We start from the raw sequence: 25,792 nt of genomic DNA, 5'->3' as shown, positions 1-25,792 counted from the left end.
GGCTTAGATTCAAAATTGAAAAATTATTTTAACAAGAGACACATGGTAAGAGCTTATGTGGTCTAATCATATAAACACTGAATGTTGATCAATGAAAAGTGGCTAATACTAACTACTTTTCTAATAAGGATTGCCTGATTTTGTTGTTGCAAGCTCTGGTAAGTATCCATGGGTCTCTTCGTTCTTATGTACATGTAGGCATGCAACCTATGCAAAGGCTTGATATTTTTCTAGTAGAAATACAAATGATAAAAAGGGAAGATCACTAAAACCTGACACAGTCAAAAAATTCAAATTTATGAGCGACAGCCATAGTGCCCATTGGGGTTTAAGTGTTTACAAAATTGTATTGAGCTGTCTTCTGCAAGTTTGAATTTTCTGCCTATCAAACTGCTTCAATCTTAACATTTTCAATTTCATTTTGTAATCATTTAGAAGTGTTTTTTCATATGTATATACACACAAGCATGTATACAGTTAGTGTGTATATGAACATATGTTCCAGTAAATGTACTAAGTGTTTGTGGAGTTAGTGCATGGAACATTTTCTTTGATGTTCTGGACAGATGAATTGCATCTGAACTTAAATAAAAATGTTTTTTAAAAAATATTGTCACAGTGCCCCCAACCTCATAGGCTTATACAATCAAGCTAAAAATAAGCAGCACTTGTGCAAAAGCGGAAGTTTTTTTGTCTCTCATATTTGTTTAAATTATTATGGAAAATCTGCTCAATATTCTGAATGTTAGGATTTTATATTTGCAATTGAATTTTAATCATAGAATGTGTGTTGCCTCTGTCTCTTCAGCTTTTTAGGAGGAGCAGCATACCTCTGTCAGCTGCTGAAAGAGGGAAACTAATATGTTGGGTTTTTTAGTCATCATGTGCATGGAAGCAAAGTTTTCTGTTTTAGTCATGCATCATGTTAAATCCCTACTGAGGTCTTGGTCATATGATTATTTAGGCAAATATTTTAGGTATATGAGCAGTCTAATTTCAGTAGCAATGCTTTTGTGTTTGATATAAAGTACCTGTACAAGTGCGTGGAACATCAAGGACTAAAATTGCATCATCTGAGTTAGTATACAGAAGATTTTCTTCCCACAATACAAGATTAGATGTAAATTTTTAAGAGAAACCTTTTTTATAACAAGTGATGTGGAAAAAGTTTGCATTGAGTCTTTTGCCCACCAATTCTATATGCTGCTAGTAAAGCCAGGTTTTTGTTGAAGGGCTAGGAATTTTTTTTGACTGGGAAAAAAAGTGAAGTATTATGTATTTATATTTTTGCAGAAAGCATGATCCCTTTCTCCCTCTTTCTTTTTTTAACAAAAGAACTTGTTTCAATTTATTATACATGTCTAACCATACAATTATCAATGCAGCATCCCATAACTAATGCTGACCCACTTTCCCAGAAAAAGATGTTCATTGTGCATTTGAAAGGTTGAAAAGGTTTTTGTGGTTTAAATGTTGTTACATATTTTACAGCATTAGGATCTATGGAATATTTTGACAACTGCAACAGTTCAATGAAGTTGGTAATTTCTTCTTTTAATTATTTTTCATTGAACAGATTTGGAGTTAAATTTTTAAGACTTGTGTTCTGGTATATTATACAGGAACATTTTGATGAAATGTATCATGATTTTTTTTTATCTTACTGCAAATTAGCTAGATTATTGCCTTTAAGAGTAAGGTTATTAGCCTTTAAGCGTAAGGTAATCACTGGCGCATAATTTTGACAAAACAGTGTGGTGTTCCTTTCAGCTAGTGATCGTACGTGTATGACTGCACATCCTCTTGTAGATGAGCTGATGCATGGGCTTCAAAGATTATCTGCAACACCCTAATCCACATACAGAGTGGGAAATGAGACTGGCTTTACGCACTTCATTAAGTAAAATACTGGTTGATATAAAGCTTCAGTTTTTTCCACTTCCTTCACTGTTCCCATACTAGACACAGTGCAAGTAGTGTCTTGAATTGTTTGAGATATGTTAAACAGAGTTTTGTTATCTAAACAGAGTATCTTTAATACTAAAATTATTTATAAACAAACATCTTCTCCAGATACGTTGTTTCCACTTGTGTATGTGATGCCATTGTTTTTTAAACTTCCTCAAAAAAATTCTACTTGGCTACTCAAAAAATTAAAAACTCCCCCCAGTTGACCATGTGCTATTTTTTACCTCCCACCCCTCTTTCATCGTCCTGCTATAGGAGTTTGTGAAAGGTTGCCTGTCAGTGACGTGTAAAAAATTAGTACATCTTTAACTGGCAGCTACTAAATTTGAGAATGTTCTTAAACAAGGGGTGGGCGAAGCCCCGAAATAAAACCCCTCATCCTCCCCGAGAAAACAGACCAACCAATCCTAAGAACTAAGTTTCAGTAGCATCCTTATTAAGTTGGATTTAGATTTTTCCTTACATTGTTAGCACAATGATTTACTCTGATGTGAAGTTACATTTTTCTGTTTAATTTTTAATAGGTAGAATATTAATCAGATATTAATCAAATCAGATATTTTTGATTAAATGCAATTATTTTCATAGTAAGGGGTAACACTTTATTTTAAGTCTTCAATCTAAATTCTTAGTATGGGTGCTAGCCATGGAAATATTTTAACTTCAGTAGCCTGAACTTTCCTATGCTCAGCTCTGTTGGTAATATAAGAATACCTTTGAGTTACTAATCTATAAAAAGTTAGTGTTTTCAATATAATTATCCTGATTGTAGTTACTTTTGTATTTGTTGCTTTAACTACTATACTTATTTATGCTAAATACATAAAGTTGAATAGAGAGCACTTAAAATAAAGCATACCTTTTTCAGTTCAAATTCATTTCCAACATACAGGTGTTTGATAAGACTCGTATAGGATTATTTAGTTTAAATGATAATTAAATATTTACTTATCTAACACTTAAATTTTTTTATTAATATATGAAATGATTGTAGTACCTTACTCTTAATTAGCCTCATACCTTAGTTATATCCATTAAAAATCCTAATACTGTTAAGTGAACTAACTCCTTTCTTATGTTAACAATTTTTGTAAATTATTTTTTCTTTTCTTGCAGCAAGGAGCAAATAATGCAGAAAAATTTGACTACGTAAGTTAATGTTACAACATTCCTTTTTTAACTAAGTTCAGTGGTAAAAGTCTCAAGATGGCAAGGGAATTGCAAATGAAATTTTAGTAATTTCAAATGTCTTTTAATCCATACTTGGTTTTTTAAACATTTAGTGATTTGGATTGTATTTGTAAAATTGTCTTATGATTTAAGGTAAGGCTGGATTGAAAGTTCATCAGTTATAACTTCTTAATGTCTGAAAATGTTAGCATGCTTTTCCCCCCTCCTCTCTGTCTCTAACAGGTGATGCAATTCATGAATAAAATGGCTGGTAATGAGTATGTTGGATTCAGTAATGCTACGTAAGTATTTTTTATTTACTTAATGAAGTTAGGTGGAAAATGCCTCAACTGATAGTTGGCATACTGAGCTTATGGCGAAGTTCAGTTATTTACATTGAAGCCATCATTTCATCCCTAATATTGGAGGGTGTCTTTGGATTAAAATTTACAAGAACTAAAGTTGTGCATGTCTCTGACATCAGTGTGGCTAAATCTCACATAAGTGTTGGTTATCTCTTTGAAATTTCATTATTCTGTCTTAGTGCTGTTGGTGCTATGGCAGTGAGAGCTGTAAGTGCAACTCTTATCTTCCTGGCATTCATCTTAAAAATTAAACTCTGCATGTTAATGGCTGCATATTAAATGTCTAGAAAGCATACTTTATACAATTGGGACTCTATGCTTTTTTATTTTGCATATTTAAATTATTTTCTAAAACAGTTCCCCTCACTAACTCAACGTATAGCATTCCAAAAATCATGAGAGCTTTTTGAGGCAGCACTGGGAAAATCGTTCAGATTCCGTCTAGCAGAGTTGCTTTCAGATTGCTAGTTGGCATGCATGTGCAGAGAAGCAGAATGAGATAAATAGTATTTTTCCTGAGCAGTGTTAATGTAAAAGTGTTTACCATGGAAGGAATTGGACAGGAGAAGATTACCTATCCTTTTATCATACTGATTCCTCGCTTAGGTTTCATCCTTAACTTAATCATCATAAACAGTGCATCCATCAGTCTGGTCGTTATCTGACCTGGAGCTTGGTCCTCAGATTCCTCTCTAGCTTGGCCAGTGTTGTTGGTGAATGAGCCGTTCAGTGCAGCTTGTTGTGGGATGTTTCATTCCACCATGGCCTTCTTAAAAATGCTTCCAAGAGTAGGATCTTACACTACTTTGCCTTACCTCCCAGTCAAGTCTGTGTAGGTAACCAGTACTGTGTGTATTTGGATGTCAAAGCTAATTCACTGCAGCTGGGTGTACTGGGATGAGCTTCTATGGTAACTTCTGTCCTGTTAGTAGAATGGTTGCATTCAGAAGCAATGTATGCTTTACATGCAGTTTTACTGAATTACATTATGCATCACTGAAGTTCAGCGGTTTTTTGAAAGCTTGATGTGTTGTCTTGACTTTTTTTAATTTTTTTTTTATTTTATTTTAAGGTTCCAGTCTGAAAGAGAGAGTGGAGATAGAAACTTTGCAATTGGCTATTACTTGAAAGAAAAAAAGGTTGATCTCTTCTGTTTATTGTATTTTGAAGACTGAGTGGTGGGGTTTTTTCGTAGTCTGTGAAGATGTTTAATTTATTTAATGTACAGTATGCCATAAATTATTACAATACTGTATATGTTCTCATATTGTTACTCAAAATGCTGTCACTTAGAAAGTATGATACTGATGTCACTCTAATAGAACACCTGTAATCTTTTTTCTGTATCATAGACATGATAATTTGTTTTGTCATAAAATGCATAATCTGTGCTGTACAGATGACTTTATAAAACTCCTAGATGCATTTTGCAGTTTGCTGATTTAAAGATGTTGAAAGTTGTACTGAAAAATATTTTAGTACCTAGCTTATTGACTTCACTGCAGTGTTATTTTTAAATCTGGTGTGATTTAATACTTCTACTTGCTGTATTTACTTTAAAATCTGCCTAATGCTTAATATGCTGACAAGAATATAGTTTAATTTATGTGTCTCTAAAAGCAATATTTTAAAAAATTAATCATAATTTTACCTAAAGACTCTCTCTCTTTTTCTTCCTCAGTGCTTTCCTGAAGGCACGGATATGGTTGCTATATTAGACTTCTATTTTCAGGTAACTGACTGAAACTGAGAATCGTTATAGACTTTAGAATTACTATTACAAGCAGTAGAAGCTGATTTGTTTGTAGATAGGAAGGCTTTAATGGCTTGTAGTTAAATTTGTCAGCTTCTGTTAAACTCTGGAAACAAATAATGTACATTTGATGCATCCAGATGTGCTTTTGTTTAGTTGACATACTTACGTGTCTTTATTGCTAATCCAAACTAGCAACAGTCTTTGAAACACTAGTAGTTAGAAGCTTAAAATGACTTGTATCACCTCAGTGAGTTTAACAAAATATTTCTGTTTCTTTGGGTTGCTGCTCTTTATTGTGCTGTGAAGTACTTTAAATTCTGTGTGTAACTAAAATAGTATATGCATGCTTTATTGCAAGATCAAGGGTAGTGTTGTAAATGAAAAAATATGAGTATCCCCTTTTTGTTTAATTCAGTGCTTATGAGTAAAACAAAGAATTGAGTCACATATGTTCTCCCCTCCCCCATTTTTTTTTCTTTTTCACTGTCAGCAAGATATTTGCAACTGTCAGAAAATGAGAACTTGGCAAGTGTGAGGTATTTCCTCAGTAAGGGTTTCCTAATGTTAAAACATTTACAACTCACTCAGCTCTGCTGCATATAGTTCTCAAGAGGCAACTCAAGTTGCATTACTGATTCAGTCTGTCTGGGATAGTTTAAAAAAAAAAAATAAATCCGGAGTTTAGTTCTCAAAATGAATCTGTTCTTGATTCATAAGACTTGCTCTTACTTATGCACATTATAAACAATATTTTTTTAAAATGCAAATTTTACCTGAGCTTTTTGTATTGGGGTGCACCTGCTCTAATCTTTAGATCGAATGACTGTTTATGAAGTAAGCTGTATGTGATTAGCCTTAGTTGACCTTTTGTTGAGTTGGAAACTAGGTACAAGCTAATAGTATACTCTGAACTTCTGTTACTGCAGAACAAAACTGGTAATTTATTTGAATTTACTGTTTAAACATGCTTTTAAAATGCTTCCTATCCCACTGCCTCAAGTCCTGATAACGCTTCTGAGTGTAAAGCTATACATCAAAAATGCCAAACCTAACTTTTCTGATATATTTTAATTTGGCTGCATTTTCATGCATTATGATCTCTAATTTTATGACTGTGTCATTTTTTTTTGTCCTGCAAAATTTTCTTTTCACTCCATACTCAGAAAAAGGGCAGCTCATACATGAGCAACAATTTTGTTTTGTTTTCTTCTCACTGTACAATGCTTACTTTCCAACACTCTACTCAGATTCTACTTAAGAGCTAGTTATTTCTTTTCTTTGGGTTTTCTGTGATACTCTTCCCTCCCTTGTGTAATTGTGAACTTTTTGAAAAGGAATAACCTTATTTTCCTATTATCTCTGTAAAGTGAGGATGGATTATTCTCGTTTTAGAGAACTGAGGTACAAAATGCAGGTGCTTAAACTGAGAACCTAGAAACACTTTTTTTCAAAGTAGGTGATATTGTGTAATACTTCATATGTTTAAAACACAGTTGCCATTTTAGATGCGTCTCTGACAATCTCTTGATTTGCAACTCCAGTTGATTGGACTAGGATGTATTGAGTTTGGCACCCGGAAAATAAGAATTCCAGGTAGTAACTACTCATGCAAACTTGGCTTAGGTAACTTCCTGAAGTATCATGTAATGACTGTTTGGCAAAAGCAAGAATACAAGCACTAGTTTGTTTACTTTGCAGAGTAGCATTTCAGCTTCAGGTTGAAACCAGCTTATCTTTTGGTTTCTGCAGAAATGAGGCAGCATCAGGTGATGGCAACATATCACATTTCCTGATGTGTCACCAAAGTATGTATAGTCTGTACTGAAGCAGGGATCCTGGGAGAAACTATCGTGTGGTCATATCATTAATATATCATAAAGTATATATGAGAGAAAGGTGAAATTAAGGCTGCATCAGCAGGAGGTGCTGGCATTAAGACTTGCATGTGGTAGAGTTTGCAGCTTTAAAATGTACTTTTAATAATGTGTGGGGTCTTCTAAGAGTTAAAAAAGCCCACACAAAACAAACTCAAATTGCAAAAAACCAGTCATTCTCTGACTTTGCCATTTTAGCAGATGCAAAATACTGAGATTGTTTTCTAGACCTCTTCCTCTCAAAGGAACATAAGGGGGTGGTGGGGGGGAATCAAGCAGAGACACTAATCCATGGAAAATACTGTCCCAAACTGTTAAGAGGGCTTACAAACACTGTTGCTGGGATCTTTATAGAAGGAGGATTCAGACCATATTAATTGATGCTACTAGCATCATCTGTAACAAATGTTATGCTACAGGTTATTTTATGAGATGTTAATTCTATAGAGACATATTGTTGATCCTGCTATAGTTGGCCTTACTGTGCTAGACGTATCACTTCTTATAATCTCTATTTCTTTTTCATAAGCTTTGCTCAATAGAAGTAACATGTGAATCAGCAAGTGTGATGGCAGCAACTCTGGCTAATGGTGGCTTTTGCCCAATCACTGGTGAAAGAGTACTGAGTCCTGAAGCAGTCCGGAATACCTTGAGTTTAATGCATTCCTGTGGCATGTATGACTTCTCAGGGCAGTTTGCCTTCCATGTAAGTAGTCTTCAGATGTTATTTATAGCTGATCAGGAAGATAAATCTGTGCTATTGTTTCCCATGGTCCAGGGCTTGCTTGCTTCTGGAGGGAAGGAGAGGGTGTTACATGAATTTTTTTAGAAATTGAACATAGCATGTGGGAAAATCTCACCTAGGATTCATGGCACTACTAGTACGACATATAGCACTTGCTCTTCTCTGATGCTTCACATTTGGGGATCCTTTTCGTGTTGAAATATACATACTGTCCCTTAAGAAAGGCTGTTCGTGAGACAACCAGGTCGTGATACAGATGTAACTGGAAACAGTGTGACTGAAGAAATCCTGCTATATGGGAGTAAAGGATAGTTTGCTTTTTTTTTTCACTAACTCAGGCTCATGAATTGTCCTCATGTGTTGTAAAAGTGACTGTCACACACAGCATATGTACCATGCTTCTATTTTCCAGCAGTATGTTTCTTACGTTTAAGTATTTCAAGATATACTGCATGTTATTTGTGTTTTCAACATTGTTCTGAGTGTTTTTAGTTTTTCCTTGTTGCATATATGTAAAATTGATTATGTTGCTGTGCGTGACCTAAGTTACTGCTTACAGAGGTATAAGGATATGTGACACGTTAGTTCCTATTGGAAATAAGCAATACCTTTATCCAGATTGCAAATAAGTAGGTTATTGTATGATTTTATGGACAGACTCTTCTGTTCTTGTTGGTTTTTGTATGTTTTCCAGTCAAGATTTTTTTAATGTATATAGCTTTGTACCACTACCTTGTTGCAAACTGTTCATGATAGATAAACTTGTGTACTGCTGCTTAGTCATAATTGCTTTTTTATAATAGATTTAAATTATATTTTTCACTGTATTACTGCTTCTCTATGTTACTGAGTGCAAATATGTTTATGATTGCCTACCTTGGATTGCCACAAACTGTGCTTCAGGGTATTGTCTGTCTAAAAAGAGATAAGCAATAATGCTTTCCCAAGTTAAAGTGCTTTCCAGATCTGTGTTTTATAAATGCTGCATAATACGCTTCAGTAAAATGCTAACGCATTGTGTTACAATAGTGAGGCATGTTGGCAGAGGACAGTAATTCTCTAATTATTCTATAGGTTGGTCTTCCTGCAAAATCTGGAGTTGCTGGTGGGATTCTTCTGGTTGTTCCTAATGTCATGGGCTTGATGTGCTGGTCACCTCCTTTGGACAAGATGGGCAACAGTGTTAAAGGAATTCACTTTTGTCATGTAAGCAGCATTGCCTTCAGTGGTTTTGTTTTGTTTTTTTCCTTGTGCAGCTGATGTTTACTGAGCTTCAGCTAGTATAGCTGCGATCTAAATGAATTAAATAGTGATTTGTTACTCTTCCATACACAGCAAGTTTAATTTGATCCAAGGGTGAAAGTCCCAAGAAGAGACATTTGCGTTTTAGTAATAAATAACATTAATTCAGTGAGCATTAAGAAAATATGATGCTGGAAACACTGGAGAAATTAATTGTGGAAAAGCTTTGAAAAGGAACACTTCATGAAGTAATGAAAGAGCTGATCTCTTACATACTGTATTAGAAACTGTAGAGCTCTATTTACAGGTAAACAATTTTCAAAACATTAGAAATGCAACTCATTTCATTACAATTAAAGAAGAAGATTCTAATTAAATATTGCTGTTCTGATGTATTTTTTTAAACCAATTGCTGTAAACAATCTGACATAAACCATGCCTTCATAGATCGGACCCAGTTGTTGGGCAAGCTCTCTAGCTTCATCTCTTGCTTTTGAAAGGACTGCGGACAGTCTGTTGATAGCAGTGTTAGAAGCAGGAGAGATTTTGTAGAGTACTTTGTAATGACTAATAAAGATGCTTTGTGGGAGAGGAGAGTGCAAAAAATGTTGTCTTCATTTTTTGTTTTCTCCCTAAAACTACCTTGTAATATTGATTGAAATAATTAGGGGGGGGGGGGGAGGGGGGATCAAAAAAGGGAATAGTAGGCTATCTAGAGCCCCATAAGTAATGTAAAATTATTGGTGGTAATGCTTTGGAAGTTGGAAGCATAAATAGGCTGCTGCTCTCTCTGCTCTTTTTTTTTTTTTTTTTTTTCCTCGGGCACCCCCCCCCCTTTTTAAAAGTAGTGTGATGACAGTTAAACTGCAGTGATACTAGTTTAGATGGACTTCAGTTCCTAGGATGAACACTTGTATGACTAGTCTTCACTTAGCTTATCAACAATAGCATGAGATTTACAGTATGCTGGGGTGTATTTCATGTGGATGAGCAGCAGTTAAAACTTTTCATAATTCTGTTTATCTAGCATCTGTACAGCTGTAAATTAAGAGTACTAAGAAGTTACTAATTCATATGAACATATTAAAGTTTCATATGAAATAGTCTTGATAATTCAAATAAAATCATAGAACAATAGGTAGGTGAAGGATTTACTGCATTTATTCTGTGTTATAATAAGACCTAACATCTCATTAGATGATCATGGCATAGAAGTTAACGCGAGTGTAACATTCGTTTTCAAAAATACAGCAGCATAGCAAAGTTCTGTAATTACAACCTTTCATGTTGTATTTCAAACTGAATTAAAATCCATTATGTCACACATTTTCTTGTTCCATCCTATTGATTGAAGTTTTATGTACCAGACTAGTCCAAACTATTCTTCCTGTTCCTGAAGTGTTTCGTACAGCTGGAGTGGAAATATATTACAACAGATATTTTGCAAATTGCTACTTGTTTTGTACTTCTTTAAAAAGGAATTTAAAGGTATTATTAGAACTTAATCTTACCACTGTATAGACATGATATTGATTTATTAAATAAGCTTCTCTTATTACTGGTTTAGGTACGAGGATATAATGTAAACCACAAGTGGTAGTATTGTTATAATCTCATATGCATTTAACTATCATATGCAAATAATAATGTATGTTCTCTATAATTTGCAGGATCTGGTTTCTTTGTGCAATTTCCATAACTACGATAATTTGAGACACTTTGCAAAAAAGCTTGATCCTCGCAGAGAAGGTGGTGATCAGCGGGTAAGTTAATATGTGTTTAGTGAGTACTGCTTGTAGACATCAGAAGAAATACGGAAAGTTCTTTAAATGCAAAACTGCTCAATGACATGTATTGCATCAAAGCTTTCAGATAAACTAGTTAGTTTACATTATTAGTGGACACTTACCTGGGTGGACCACACTATCACAGGGTTTTGTGTGGTAGAATTTAATATCAGATTTGTAACTCCATTTCATGCAGTTCATCTCCCTTGCTAGACTAAGTATATGGTATCCAATAAAAGTTTCAAAGAGTTTTACTGTACTGGTTGCCTTTAATAAAGATTTGACCAGCTGGTGGGCTTAGCCTTTCTGTTCTGTGCTGCAATGCATGAGATGTATGTTTAGCATTTTTTCACAGTGATATCTCTGAGACCACGTGACTTGCTGAGGGTTGCACAGGCAGTGAATTCAGTGCTGTAGATGAGTGCTTGTTACTAAGGAAGCGGTATAAGCAATGTCTGGGAATGAACTGAATCCACTCCAGCTACATGTACAAAAAAGTGTGAGGGTGCTTTAGAATAAGGCGAACCTCTTTGCTTTTATTACCATTAATGTTTTAACTAAGACATGAAGATACAGTAGAATGCTTTTTAAAGTGCTTCTATTTGCATGTATACGTCTAAAATATACCCCATTTGGAACTTGGATTTTTTATAACTGGAAAAGAGAAAGTAACAGTTTATGTGAAGAGGTGAAAAACTTGAGTCTGTTAGCATTGACTGCAAGTATGGATTTTTTTCCTTCAAATACACTAATAAATAATGTATGTTGCTTGAACAACTAGCATTCCTTTGGACCAATGGACTATGAGAATCTCCAGCAAGAACTTGCTTTAAAAGAAACAGTATGGAAAAAAGTGTCACCTGAATCAAACGAGGACATCTCCAGAACCGTAGTGTATAGAATGGAAGGTCGGGGAGAGCAAAACTAAACGAATGGGTTCTAGTTTCATTAAGTTCTTCATTTTAAAAACCCTCAAGCATCTCTAGATTTAACTTCGATTTGAATATTGTTTGCCTGATGTTTCATTTATATATACGTTTTGTGTAAATTCTGTATGCTATACCAAAAAGACTGTCGAAGTTCAAGGGGGGGAAAAAAAGCACATACAAACAACAAAACCCAAAACTGTTAACTGACTTTTGTAGTTACTTAAAACACATCTACTTTAAAAAAAGAAAAAGGTAAATCTGAATGTTTTCAAAGATATACCACTTCTGTGTATATCTGTTTATTTTTGTTTATATCTGAGAATTTAAAGTAAATTAACTTTAGAGCCAAGCAAGAACTTACGATGTGTCCTCTGATCAGGGTCAGTGTGTAAAGATAGAAGAATTTTAATTAAAATATAAAGTAAAATAGTGTCAGCAAAATACAGCAAATTCATGAATCTCTAAATAATTGGATATTAAGTGGAGATAGGTTCTGAGTCATGTTATTACCATATCCTTTTTTTTTTTAAATACGAATTTTCAAATTGGTTTGAACAGAAATGGATCCTCTGGTTATGCCATGCTAGTGAAGATTATTTTTTTTTGATCAGACCTTTAATAATTATTAATGCTAACATTTAAATAAAAAGAGCAAAAATGGCTGGGGAGGGCTGGGAGGAGAGGGGGAAAGAAACCTGCCTTGATTGCAAGTTAACTAATGCAGCAGAAATATTTCTTGCCGAACTATTCTGAGTGTCTTGCTCGCTGCTCGTACTGCCAGCTGGTAGTTATGACTCAGAAGTCTGCCTTACTAGTAATGCTGTGCTCCACCCTGGAGAGGAATGTAAGCAATCTTCGTTTTTAGAGTGCTAACCAACTGAGGAGTGAGCAGGAAATATATTCAGAGCAAAGCCGATAAGTAGATATTATTAAAACTGTTTACAATTAACTTATTTTTCAACTGCTAATGTGTGTGCATGTTCATATATATGATCAGAGACTTCATTTACTTAACACATGAGCAAATTTTAAAAGTTATCATTCATTGCGACTTTTTAAAATGATAGTTTGCACCTCTGTCAGCTTGCTAAGAAACAGGATTTGCATTCTTCTACAGGCAACTGCATCTGTTCATCTGCATAATTTGATAATTTTGAGTATCTTGAGTAGGATATAGCTTGAAATGGTGTATGTAAGCTTCAAACAGACTCAGTGGGCAATGCTGGACAGAGGGCACAGACTTGCTAAATTCTTGACACTTGTAGCTATTAGATTCTTAATGATGCTAGAAATCTTAGAAAATTATTCTCTATAAAGTTTTCCCATTTATAAGCTTGCAGATATTTTGCTATATCGCACCCCCAGTACACCCCTTGCAGAGTCCTGGTTTATAAAACCGCGGAAAACTTGTCCGAGTAGTGATAAATGGTACTAGCTTGTTAAGGATTTTAGGAGACAATGACAGATAATTCCGTAGTAACTAACACCTCCACCCCTTCTCCCTGCCCCCTCCCCAATCCCTCTCCTTTTTTAGTTTATCTAAAAATCCGAAGTGCATTCATATGTAAGTTCTGCATAAGGGGAGAGTTAGGTTTTTCCTGCCCTTTTTTTGACCCATCTGGATGTTTTATGGCTTCAGGAAGATAGCATAAAGCAAAGCTGATGTTCTCTGAGAAAGCAAGCTGTTCTTAATTACTCTGTTTCAGTATTGTCAGTTTTGCATAAACATTTGAAATAAGCTCTGACTAAACCCTGAATAATCTTCATCTAGCAGCATATTGTGAAAGGATGGGCTTCCTGTCTTTGAAGCCTAGGATTAAAATGTTTAAGCAAAACAATACAGAACATCAGTTTTCAGTGGATTTGAAGTCCTGCTGGGATGAAGAGGTAAATCTGTGGTGCAGATGTCAGTCATAATTGTCAGTTATAAATTGCTGAATAACAGCTGTTTTATAATCTTATCACTGATGATAAGGTTAGGTTTGTCAATGCTTATCTTGAAAATAAAGTAAGTAAAGGCAAAGTCTTGAATTACAAAAATGTCTCAGCTGTTGAGGATTTTACTAGAAGTTAGAGACATAACAAGTATTCAGATCCTGCAAAACTACATGTCTTTACCTGAAATACCCTTAATTGCAAGAGGGAACATGACTGTGCTGCTAATGAAAAGTATTTACAGTGATGACATGTTGCTGGTTAAATTACCGATTTAATTTAAATGAAAATGTATCATGCAGGATTTGCTTGATCTAATTCTACACACATTTTCTGATTTTTAGTACTATTTGAAGCAAATTCTAAAAATGTGGTTGAAGATGGAAAATTGTTCCTTCTGAGCTTCAGCTTGAAAATAAAAATCTTCACCATAGTTATGCTTGTCAGTTACATACGAAACTTGTGGTAGAAACAAGTCCTGCATGGGAAATATAAAATTAAGGAAACTACTAGATCTTTAATACGCATAATAAGAATATTTAGGGTACAGCTTACACAGTCTATACTTTAGATCTATAAATTACAGTTCTGTAATATATGCTTTTGAAGCCTGTCTCAGAATTTAAGCCAGCCTCTAGTTAGGAGAGGTCAGGAGGAGACTCCTTTGGACCAATTATTTTGTAACTTGCCTGCACTCACAGTTTCCTGTTCTGGCCTGCCATGTCTGCAGATGGCTCTTACTCGTGGCAGGGTACACCGATAGCTGGGACCATAGTTGGGTCCACCAGGACGACTTACCCATGCCTGCATTGTGTTTGGTGAGCGGGTCTGAAAGAATGCGGTGGTAGAGGCTAGTCATTGAATGTTTGAAGTCTGCAACGGTTTTAGTGTTCACCTGTGCTACAGTAATAGCAATTCTTGATATTCAAGCATTTTAGCTGTTTGTTTGTTTTTCTTTGTCAGCATCATTAACATTTCATTAGAAATGTAAATGCTTTTTAAAATTTTATTTTAGCATTTGTGTTGTACCTTTTGGCTCAGTTGTTAAGTTACCTGTCTCGTTTTCCATTTTTCATTTGCATTGTATGTTATTTATGTATCTCGATTTCCAGCATGCTTATTTTTGTATTGTTTAATAAATTTATTTTAAGCTGATTTTTATTGTATTTTTTTTCTCTCAATGGAGAACAGATTTGTTCAAACACATTTTTGAGACTGAAGTGAGATAGTGAGCACTCCATCCAAAAGAAGATAAAGTTCTGGAAGCGTAGGTGGAATAAGCAGATTTAGTTAAACCAGTAATCGAAAACCCTCCTAAGATTTCTTAAACATTGTGTACAATAATCTGTTTTTCTCTTTGAAATATTATCTTAGAAAGTTGAAAGCAAAAATCAAAATAGCAAAACTTTCTTACCATGAATTTTCTAATAAAAATGTCATGGTGCGGTAGGATATTAATGTCACTGTGTGTTTGTGTGGTTTTGAAGATACTAATTCAGTCACTTGGAAAATATGTGGTTAATGGTATTAGTGCCAGGGTAGTAACTGTTGATCCTGCACATTATGAAGTGAAAAATAACAGCTTGTAATAAAACACACCTAGCAAGGAAGGTGGTCCAAAACCCACATCCTTGTAGTAGCAGCAGTGGGGTCTGAACAATGGGTAGTTGAATGTGGGTTTCTGGCAAAGCACTTGCCCTTTGTCATAGGCTTACTTTTTTTTTTTTTCCATGAAAATTTATTCGAGATACTAAATAGTAGATATATTTATAATGTGATGATTCCGAGGCAAGATTTTGTCACTAGACGCATGCCTATACTGAGGATGGCCGTAATTATTAATTTAGCTTTCCTGTGGATTGGTTTATAAACTGCAGTTACCTGTACTATGTTTTTAAAACTAGCCGTATGTTCATTGTACATAAAATATTGTACATCAAAAGAGTTTATTCTCTAAAAGCCATAAAGATGAGGAAGGGTAGAAGAGTAGTAGATACAAAGAGAAAACCACAGGTGATTTACTGTAGAATTATTTTGACTCTTACATTTTGGGTTTCATTGTGCATTTGTGTCAAAAGACCAGTGGGTGGGTAGATGAATAAAAAGGCAATGGAGTCAGAAGGGGGGTGGGGGGGGTGGGAGGGGGGGATACAGTGTGTTGTTACTTCGTTGTTCTTATTTCTCTGCATCTTGATACATACATGTCATTGATGCACAGCAGTTAGCTGTGAGCAAAGTAGTTAATGATGAGCTTAATAATTTATATATAACATGAGCTAAATTTATATATAATGTTTTAGTATTCTAAACATTGTAGACTTTTACTATTTTATTTTTTTAATTTTGTTTAAATATTTCTGTAATTCTCTGTTGGAAGTTCAGAAGCAGTTATTCCAGTGAAAGAATAGACTTTTTTCAGTGGAGTTCTTACTGGGATGACTAAATACACCTAATAATTTATCTTCAGTGCAGAGTCTCTTTGAGGAATTTGAATGTCACAGATGTCCGTAGGTGTTGCAGGGATGACAAGAGGCTTTAAATCGGGTAGAAATCTAACTAAAGCTTAACTATTTTTTTTATCATGCTAGTATTTTGTCTGTTCCACACTTTTTATCCAGTCTAGAAAACATGTGACTAAGTAGTGTGTGTAATGACGTGCTGTTAAAAGATGGGTTATGAACAGCCCCATTTTCTTTTGGGAATTTATATCCTGGTATGTGGAATAGTTTGTTGCAGTCTAAATTATTAAACTACCTACTTTGAATCAAGTGTAGTTTCCGATTTAGCATTTGCTCCTCCTAGAGAATATTGTGTGCAAAGTAGAAATGCCCTTTACCTTTTGGTTTTCGTGCAAGTAGAAGTTAATTTTATTATTGATGTCTAATACTGCTTTATGCAGACTTTTGATACCACTTGAACACTTAGCATTTAAAAGTTTTTGCAAGACTCTGCACGTAGTTCAGTTACTTCTGAAAATGCACAATTATTTCTTCTCTGCATAGCAGGCCTTAAATAATGGTTACATCTGAAGCTGCAGCTCAACTGAAGACCTACAATAGAGTTTGGGCTGGCAGAAGTGTGGTGGTCTCAAGTTTGTTGGTTTGGGTTTTGTTGTGGGTTTTTGTTTTTGTTTTTTTTTCATCAGTTTAGGTAGTTTTAAACAGAACTTAATTTAGGTAATGGAGCTGACGTGGATGCATGACCTAGAGTAAGGCTGTTAGAGTTAACTGGACCATGCAGATTTTTAAAAAGGAAAAGACAGACATGTTTACACGTTGGGAGAATAATAGCCACTTTTATACCTCAGCACTAAGGCTGGTGAGGAAACAGGGTTGAAGGAAGGACAAGGGGAAAAGGAGAGAATTCCAGAATGCTTTTCTACCCTCAAAAATGTTCCAGTCAGCCCTACTTTCATGTATTTCATTTATGCAGTAGGCGTGCGGGGGAGCATTATCTGTTGTAAGGTAATGCTTCCTGTTTTAGCTGCTGCTCTGCTGTGACTTTGACCTGGCTGACACATAGCTGGTGCCTTCTGTAGTGTCATCCGCATACTTTCCTGATAGCAGTTATGCTTGCAGAAGGCAAAAGCTTTCTTCTGCATATCTTCTTTCCAGATTTCTGACCCCTTTATCTGATCAGTTACAGCAGATATTCTTCAGTTAAGTAGCACTAGTATTTTGTAAATTATGGGCAGTTGGAGGTGCTTCTTCTGTTGGAGATCAGTGTACATTAATGTCATTGTTATTTGGTCGGATTTTGAATAAAGTTTGATTTCCCCCTTGCCCCATATTTGCATTTCTGTTAATCTGTTTGGCATCATGGTTTTTCAGTGAAATTGCTTGGATTTGATTCTTATTTTTACATTGTTAAATAGTCTGAAAAGTTGAAGTAATTGTTTTGATAATACAGTCAACAAATATCTGTTGTTTTCTTTGGAAGGTTCTTTAATAGCTAAGTGCTATTGTTAAGTAGGCTTTTCACTTGAGTTGCCAAGCAGTTGGTTTACAGAATTTGAAGTATGCTTGTGTTATTACAAAACTCTTGTGCACGCTGTAAATTGGGAATTTATCTTCATACTGTATCTTCTCTTAGGTCAGTTTTACTTAGCTGGATCATCATAACCCATTTGTATGAAGTGGAGGAGATTCTAGTGACTGTAAGTGACCTAAGAATGAAACCGTAAGGTCACAGAGCTTGGCAGGGATCTCTGGAGATCATCTAGTCCAACCTCCTGCTCCAGGCAGGATCTGACATTAGTTAGATCATGTTGCTCAGGGACTTCACTGGCCAAGTGTTGGAAAGTTCCAAGGACGGAATTTCTGTAATCTCCCTGGGTAACCTGTCTCTGTGCTTTTCCACTTCCATCGAAGTACTTTTTCCTAACCTCCAGTTGAAATTTTCCCTTTCTGCAGCTTGTGACGGTGACTCCCGTCTTTTCACTGTGCATGATGAGCTTACTGACATGTGGAAGTCTGTTGGGTATTATGGAGTCCTAGAAGTGGCATAGGTAAAAATGACTTTTGGTCAGCAATAACTACCATTTTTACCTCCTGTTGTATTTTCCTACCAGATCCTAAATAATTTTTTTCATTATATCATTGAAAAGGTGATTTAAGGATTTGAAAATGTCATATTCTCTTTATTTTGCTATTAAAGCATAACAGGCTAAATGTAAAAGTGGAAGTATGTTATTTGCTGAGGGACAGCATGTTACTATTAGGACCCCTTGTGATCAGAGTGCTTATTATCAAAACAATGAACTTGAGAACACAAGTGGAGTGATAGGAAGAGATAATGTTGCTTGCTTCCTGTTGATGTCACTCACTAATCCAGCTTTTTCCTTGAGGCGCGCAACTTTATTGTTTGTCCAGGAATTACTAATTCAATATCAGTTGTTTCAGACTGGTAGACCTGGTTTTGATTGTATGTGTAGCTTTGGCTTTCTGTATGGGAAGTGCATTTCATGCTTCTTTTAAAGGACTTGTCATTTAAACTTCTCCAACCTGTAAATGTTGCAAGACAACTAATTAAAATGTAGTCTTGGTCTGAGAATAAACTGTTCTGATTAACGTGTTTTAAAAAAACCCACCCATGCTGTTGCAGAAACAGATTAAGAGTTACGGTTAAGGACGTGAAGAAGCAGGCTAAAACAGCTGGGTATGTTTTGACCCATATATCAAAGACTGATGGGGAAATAATAAGACAGTTCCCAGGGTTTAGAGATAAAACCATGGAGATGGAAGATCTGTTTAAGCTAATAAATATTTCCCATGCAAGAAAAGCAGGTACTGAATAAATAGTCTAATCATTAGAAGAAGGTTTCTAGAAACTTGTTCCCAATATTTTAGAAACAACACGTCCAACAAGAGTAGAGTGCAAACTTCTGGTAATATTTCCCCTATCCTGCTTTCAGCTGTAGGGTGTAATCAGTCTCTTGCTAGTAAAGTTTCAGTAATTATCTTTTGAGAACATCTTCCTTTATTTTGGGAATAATTCCAGATCCGAATCCTGTAGTGAAGAGTAAACTGTCGTCCATGAATTGGAAAGTACCTACAGCCTGGAAAGTGGGAGTATTATTCTACTGGGTTGTGTGGATATCAGTCGTAGTCAATAGGTCCTTGAAAAGGCAGACATTCTTTTGTCCTGTCTGCTTAATACAGCTAGCATCACTAAAGCACCCGTCAGCATTTTGCTTTATTCATGTGTCCATCGTTGATCCCAGTCCTTTGGTCCCAAATCTTGCAGTGTTAGTAATGTCTGTATCCACTACTTTGAAGGCGCTTTTTTTTTTTTCTTTCCTGGCATCCAGAGACAGCTGGTCAGTGTTCATTCCCCTTATTAAGGTTTCTGTATATATTCTGTATGTTTTCTCTCGGAGAAGTGTTTGCAGGGGTTGGCCTATGAAAGGACTGAACAGGAACTACCAAAGTCTGTGTCATGAGATGATGATGACCCTGATTCCTGTAACAGTTTACTGCAAGAATTATTATTTTACCATTGTGGAATTTGCAGTCATAATTTACTGCCAAAACATTATTTCATTGCTGATAAGAAATGCTGAAAAAGCTTGACAGCAAAGTTAAAGCCTTTGAGAGGGTAATTTTTTTTTTTCCCACGTAACTTTGATGCTTTGGACATGGCAGCAAGATTCAAGTATTTCCATCCAAACTACTGATGGCAAATGCCTGTCACCTAAAACTGAAAGTGTGCCTGGTCATTTTCTGGTTTGAAGGGTGAAAGTCTTTAAGCTGTAAATGTTTCACTTGATCTGGAAAACTTTTTGTTGAAATAATTTGTCTACCTACTATTTCTTTGACATACTGTTCATGGCAAACAATACAGCAGTAACATCTTTTGTCGTCAGGACAGGAGCCAGGTCAGGCTTTTCTGTTGCTCCCTCTTGTTAAGTCATGGTTCTCTGGAACTGCCTGATTCACTATAGTTATTCTAACTTGTTTTTTCTTATTAGGTCTTCAAAAAATTTTGCTTGCTGGCACGATTTATGAGTTTATGGATGTCCATGAAAGACTGTGTTTTTTTGTTTTTTTTTTTTAAAAAAGTATGTGGAATCAGTCAACATTAGGTCTTAAGTCTAGTGAAAGATGATTAAATTTTTACTTGATATTTTGTGAGTTTTGTCAGTGATATGCTTAATTCTGTTGTCTCCAAAAGTGAAATGTGTGTTAATTTCTTGATACTAGAAGAAATCAGAAACAGCAGGTGGTATCAAGCATAACCATGCTCATTGTAATCTAGTCAAGGCAGTTTTGGTACTCAAGTTTCTCTCCTCTTCACAGTATTTGTACTTTTTGAAATCAATGTAATCATCCCCAAAACAAAGGTCATGGGTACAAAACACTTGAGATTAGCTACTCTTTACCAGACTATTTGTTCAAGCACACAGGTGCACAGGGGGGGAAGCTCTCTAGTCACTACATCATCATCTAAGCTCTGGTGAAGCTTCAGCATTAGCTTCCTGTGTTGAAAAACTAAGATCATCTGTGAGTTGTTCAAGGGTATCCGTGACAGAGCAATATTGGCTGTGTCCATCCTAGTATCTGTTCTTAATATTGTGTGCAATAGTTGTGTATAAGGGAAGGGAATCTTGAGGCCTATTTGCAGGAATTGTCTTCCAACGAGGGAGGTTTCTGTTCCTGGGATCTTGTAATCTAATACTGAAGGAGTCAAGGGCTCTGAATCTTGAGGTCTGACTTGTGTGGGGTTTTTTTCTGTGTACACCTTGAACCGTTTCATCTTTAACGGTGCTTTTATCTGCTAGAAAGAGGAAAGACAAAACCAGTCATGCACTGCTCTTCGCACAACATTTCCTGCTGTCATGCTGAGTACCTCCTGCCCCTAATGATGGTACAAGGAAGGAAAAACTGCCCCATCCGTGCATCCTGGATGTTCTTATGATACTATGTAATATTTTCTAGTAAAAATTAGTTTGAATACCCCAGTTCTTGGAGGAGAGGCTTGTAGGCAAGGATTCAACTAAACTTTGGTTTTCATGACCCACTCTCCACCTATGGAGCTCAAGTTCTGGAGTCAGTATTGGTGAAGGATTGATTCTTCTGCCTCTGTTGGGGCAGGCAGTGGTGGGAGTGTGGGAGTTGAGAAACATGACTGGCCAAAACAGCCTTGGCTCACCCCATGGGGTTTGCACATCTCAGGAGTGGAATAGATGGGCATGGTCTTTCTGAAATAATCTCAGTTACTGAAGGTAAGTAGATGTTTCACTTAATGTAGTAAACACTTTTTTTATTATTTAACTCTTAATTTTAATTAAGTAGTCTTGTCTGTAATTTAAACACAATCAGTTTACTAATGCTTTAGAATTAATCAATAGCCAGAAATGTAAATAATGTCACTGGAACTTCATAGTGTTTGTTTTTATGAAATAGGGTCTCTGCTGCTGTAGCTTGCCATCTTCAAGGACAGTTCAACCAGTGCTGTTGTAACTGTGTGTCAGGCACTTGAGCAAAATCAAACATAATAAGAAGTGAACTGTTACTTATGGATTCACATACTATACTGGAAATATATAGTCATTTAAATTTCATTTAGAAGATAGTAAGTCTTATTTATCATTTAAAAATTAGAAGAATTAAATGTAATAATCTCTGAGCATGCATGGCTGAATTAGTTGTACAACTGAGCTCAGTCTGATCTATGACTCTTGCTTTTTTCCATATGAGTTAAAGGATATTTTCTTGATTCCCTGAAGAACTTGCATCTCCTTCCTCTTAGTATTTCAGATAAATTAGCTTTTTCACAGGTAGAGGGATGTTGTTTTGAGGAATACCAGTGAGACAGACTCTTTCCAGAAATTTGTGTTTACTTGATGGACATCTTATGATCAAGAGGTTAGTGTTGGAAGAGATGAATTCTGGTTTAGTCTGTCTTTCATGGCTCCAGATGTGATTGGAAAAAAAAGTACCTTCTGCTCCTGATTAGTGCTTCCTGTGTCCTTGTTAGGCTTTCAAAATTTTATGCAAAATAGTATGGTAAAAGTCCAGAAAAGATGGATGAACAAGTTGTGGTATAGTGCTAGTTTGTAGCAGCTACATGCTTTTAAATACCTAGATTAATTTTAAGTATTCTAACGAAAAAAGGACTTCAGGCAGAGATGGGCAAAAAAAGTCAGTTTACTATAAAATGTGGTATTGATACTCTAATTATTTGCAATTTTGGGTGGCATAATCTAGTACTTTAGACTTTTGGACCTATGTTTAAAAGGTTTGAATCTGAAGGAAATATGAATGGTAGAAATCCATTCGAAACTGGTAGATGAGTAGGGGGGGAGGGAGAGAGGGAAACCTGCTCAGCCTTTCACCTCCAGAGCTTTTTCTTTTGTGACTTCAGCCTGTATGTTTTCCAGTAAAGGAGATTGACAGTTGTCTTAGGTTGAAGGAAGGGGTTTATGATTTTTTTTGTTTGTTTGTTTAATGGTGTCAAGAGAAATCTTCAATGTATATATTTGGTTTCATTAAATGTTTCTTATATTCAGCTACATGGCTCAGTTTCAGTGACAATTACTAAGGTTGAGCTACTGGTACAAGCTTGTTTGCATGTTAGTGCTCCTGTGTCTAAATTGAACCTAGTCAAAACTCCTTGCTGTGTTTTCAAATTTTAAATAGACACTTTATAGGGCCACAGAATTTATTTTTGTCAGTATGTATCAGCCAATTCAAAAATGAGGGAATCAGAAGAAAATGACCAACTTAATTCTAAAAGGTTGAGTTTGGATTTGAAACAATTTTAAAAATTGAATTGAAATAAGACATCTAAAATCATACTAGGATTTTGTCTGGCTTGATACATGATATAAAAAAAAAAAATATTTTAAGGATCACAGAATTTTTCCGCTGAATTGATCTGTTCGTTAGCGAACTGTAACACCTGTCTCATAACTTTTCCCACCTTTTTTCTTGCTCTGTCCGAAGTGCAGTCTGATGCTGAGGGGAGAGGCAGTAGCTGCAGTGTTAGCCCTTTCGGGGGCTGCCCTGGAAATTCCCTCATAGCTGCTGACTGCTACCTGAGCAGCTGTTCATTTCCCACAGCCTCCCTAGCTGCTCTTAGCAGCTGCCAGCTGCTGCCATCCTGAGCTGTATTAGATCAGTAACTTAAAGGTGAAAAAAACCCTTTTAACTTACGAAATTATCTAGCATGTTTGTATCATTTTTCATAAATTCACGAAAAAGCGTTATTGCCTAAAATAATGCATTCCTTGTGTTTGTGTGTAATCAGCTCAACTATCCAGATGTGGTAATGGTCTGTATGTAGGTTACAGAGCCCTGGAACAGGTCTTTGTTGTGGTCATAAATGCAATTAGCTTGTCTGAGTGATTCCAGTCTGAAGGCTGTTAGTGCTGTATTGCCATCTGACATGGCCAAGGGGAGACCGAGCAGCTCTCTGTGAACCTGGGTAAATAACTAACTGGCTTGCTGGCTTGCCTGAGGTTTTTGCAGCTATAGCAGTACAGTTGGTTTAAAGCTGCCTTGGGTATGTATACATGAAAATACAGCCTCTTGTGTGGCTGCAGTCTAGACATAACTCATGGGAGAAGCAGCTTTCAGTATATACACGAATTGTGTTTGAACATGGCTGCTGAAAACTGTAAGGCAGTTACTGAGGAGTAAATAAGTGTTTTATGAGTCTTAGTTTTCTACCAACAGCACGAGCTATGTGAATAATTGCTGTGTAAGCAGCATTTCAAGTTAATCGCACCAGGGAGACTCCAAAAATAAACTCCATGGTAGCAGCTTTGAAAGTTACTGTTGCAGCTTTGACTCCAAAAATAAATGCTTCACCCACAGCTCGTAAAACTAAAGGAGCTGGGTATCATCCTCTGTCCCGAGCTGTAAAGAGGAGCTTGCACCATCTAGAGGAAAAGAAATGATAGTTGATGTGTTCAAAAATGGACTGGAAAAAAAAAAAAAGACAAAATCTCGTTTCCTGTGTTAGTTTCAAAACACGGAAGAGTAAATAATTGCAGACTTTAGAGTTATTTTTGCACTTTCTTCAAATTACATGAGGAGACAAGAATCAGTTGTACAGAAAATAGGGTAAAGAGGTGGGGGAAAAAGTCCTGAAGAAGACATGAAGGTTTTATGGAACAGCTAGCCTTGTTTGTATTTTTAAATATTTCCCTATGTCATTAATGTGTGTAAGTGTATGCATTAATTTATTCACATATCCTCTAATTATTTGTAATATAATGGGAACAAAGATGTTCCCAGGGAATTCTAACTTTATAAACTTCTTGTGAGAATTGTGTCATTCAGAGTTGGGGCAGGAGGCTCTGTTGGAGGCAGTTGGTGTTAGGTTGCTGTAGGGTGTGGTCTGTTGCTCACTCTTACTCAAATTGAAAGACTTATTCTTGAATGCTCCAGAAAATCATTGAGAGAAATTATCTTAATGTAACTGTTAGTTTTCTGTAGAATAAGGTAATGTTGTGGATTAATCCAGAAGCTGCTTAGAGTGCCTTTGTGGACTTGTCCATCCCTAGAAATACTTGGGGACAGAACCTCCCCAGGCGAGTTCAGAGACCACATCAGAGCCGGCCCTCGCCTGGGTGGCACCTAAACTAGTCTGGGATTTGGTAAATAAAGCACAGTGCTTAAGTTTGGGGGTTGTATCCTGGCAGGCTGATGTTCACACCTCGGCTGCGAAATGGAGGTGATGCTTAGCCGTGCTTGGAGATCTCTGCGTGAGAGGTGTTACACCTGTGCTTCTCCAGCACTGGCACTCATCTAAATACCAGTTTCAGTCCTTCAAACACTCTGGATGTTACAGAGATCTGTCTGTGCTGGACTGAAAACTAGCAGTTTTAGAAGCTGTAATAAACTTCATTGGGAGGATATTGTAATACTTAAGTGCTTTTGACAAACCCATATTGTTTTGGTTGGATGTTTGGTTACGGTTCAATCTTAGTTTTTACTTTTAAAAGTAAATGTTTTACTTACCCTTAGGTAATAACTTTCACTTCATTTCATGGGAAACAAAACAGATGCTCAGTTGCAAAGATACCGACTTTTGATTGAGATTTCTTTCCCTACAAACTACAGCTTACCTTTGTGTCGAGGAATGGTATTTTAAAGGAAAACTGACTGTCCCTCTTAGACTTGGAACAATGATTATTTTTTTCCCAACACTAGTTTTGTCAGCGGACCCTGGAGAGCACATTCCAGTTTATTGCAAATCAATTGTGAATACAAAAATGGTCAATTTCTAACACAAGTGGTCCTGTCTAGTGTCTGAACATAGACATGCATTCCTCCCTTGAGATTCATCCCGGGTTTATTTTTGCCTTTGTAGGGACTACTTGCATTCTAGGTTTAATTTCAAAGTTGAAGCTTCAAAATTAATTTTGAGCAGGTTTGGATTTTTTGTTTTGTTTTGTTTTTCAGTTTTATTTTGAAACCTTATACGCAGGGAGAAAGTCATCTATAGGCAATGCTTCAGTATGGTTGAATTACAAGTTCACCGTGTAACAACTGGATGACTAAATTGTTTAAT

The 25,792-nt window shown here is 36.0% G+C and overlaps 1 protein-coding gene across 3 annotated transcripts in view; it reads left to right on the top strand.

The window, feature by feature from the left end:
- GLS (glutaminase) overlaps positions 1-25,792 on the top strand; it is a 67,861-nt gene that overhangs the window by 29,732 nt on the left and 12,337 nt on the right. For 2 of the 3 annotated variants that reach the window (XM_074829596.1, XM_074829598.1), the window contains exons 8-14: positions 3,085-3,117; positions 3,382-3,440; positions 4,576-4,642; positions 5,185-5,235; positions 7,663-7,839; positions 8,953-9,084; positions 10,791-10,883. In XM_074829596.1, the coding sequence (XP_074685697.1) occupies positions 3,085-3,117; positions 3,382-3,440; positions 4,576-4,642; positions 5,185-5,235; positions 7,663-7,839; positions 8,953-9,084; positions 10,791-10,883 (612 nt within the window). Of the gene's footprint in view, positions 1-3,084; positions 3,118-3,381; positions 3,441-4,575; positions 4,643-5,184; positions 5,236-7,662; positions 7,840-8,952; positions 9,085-10,790; positions 10,884-11,688; positions 14,927-25,792 lie in introns of those variants that run through there. The other variant, XM_074829597.1, reaches the window with a different exon arrangement.

This window comes from Strix aluco, chromosome 6, assembly GCF_031877795.1.
Source record: "Strix aluco isolate bStrAlu1 chromosome 6, bStrAlu1.hap1, whole genome shotgun sequence".
Classification (NCBI taxonomy): Eukaryota; Metazoa; Chordata; class Aves; order Strigiformes; family Strigidae; genus Strix; species Strix aluco.
This window is presented reverse-complemented; position numbering and strand designations above follow the sequence as displayed.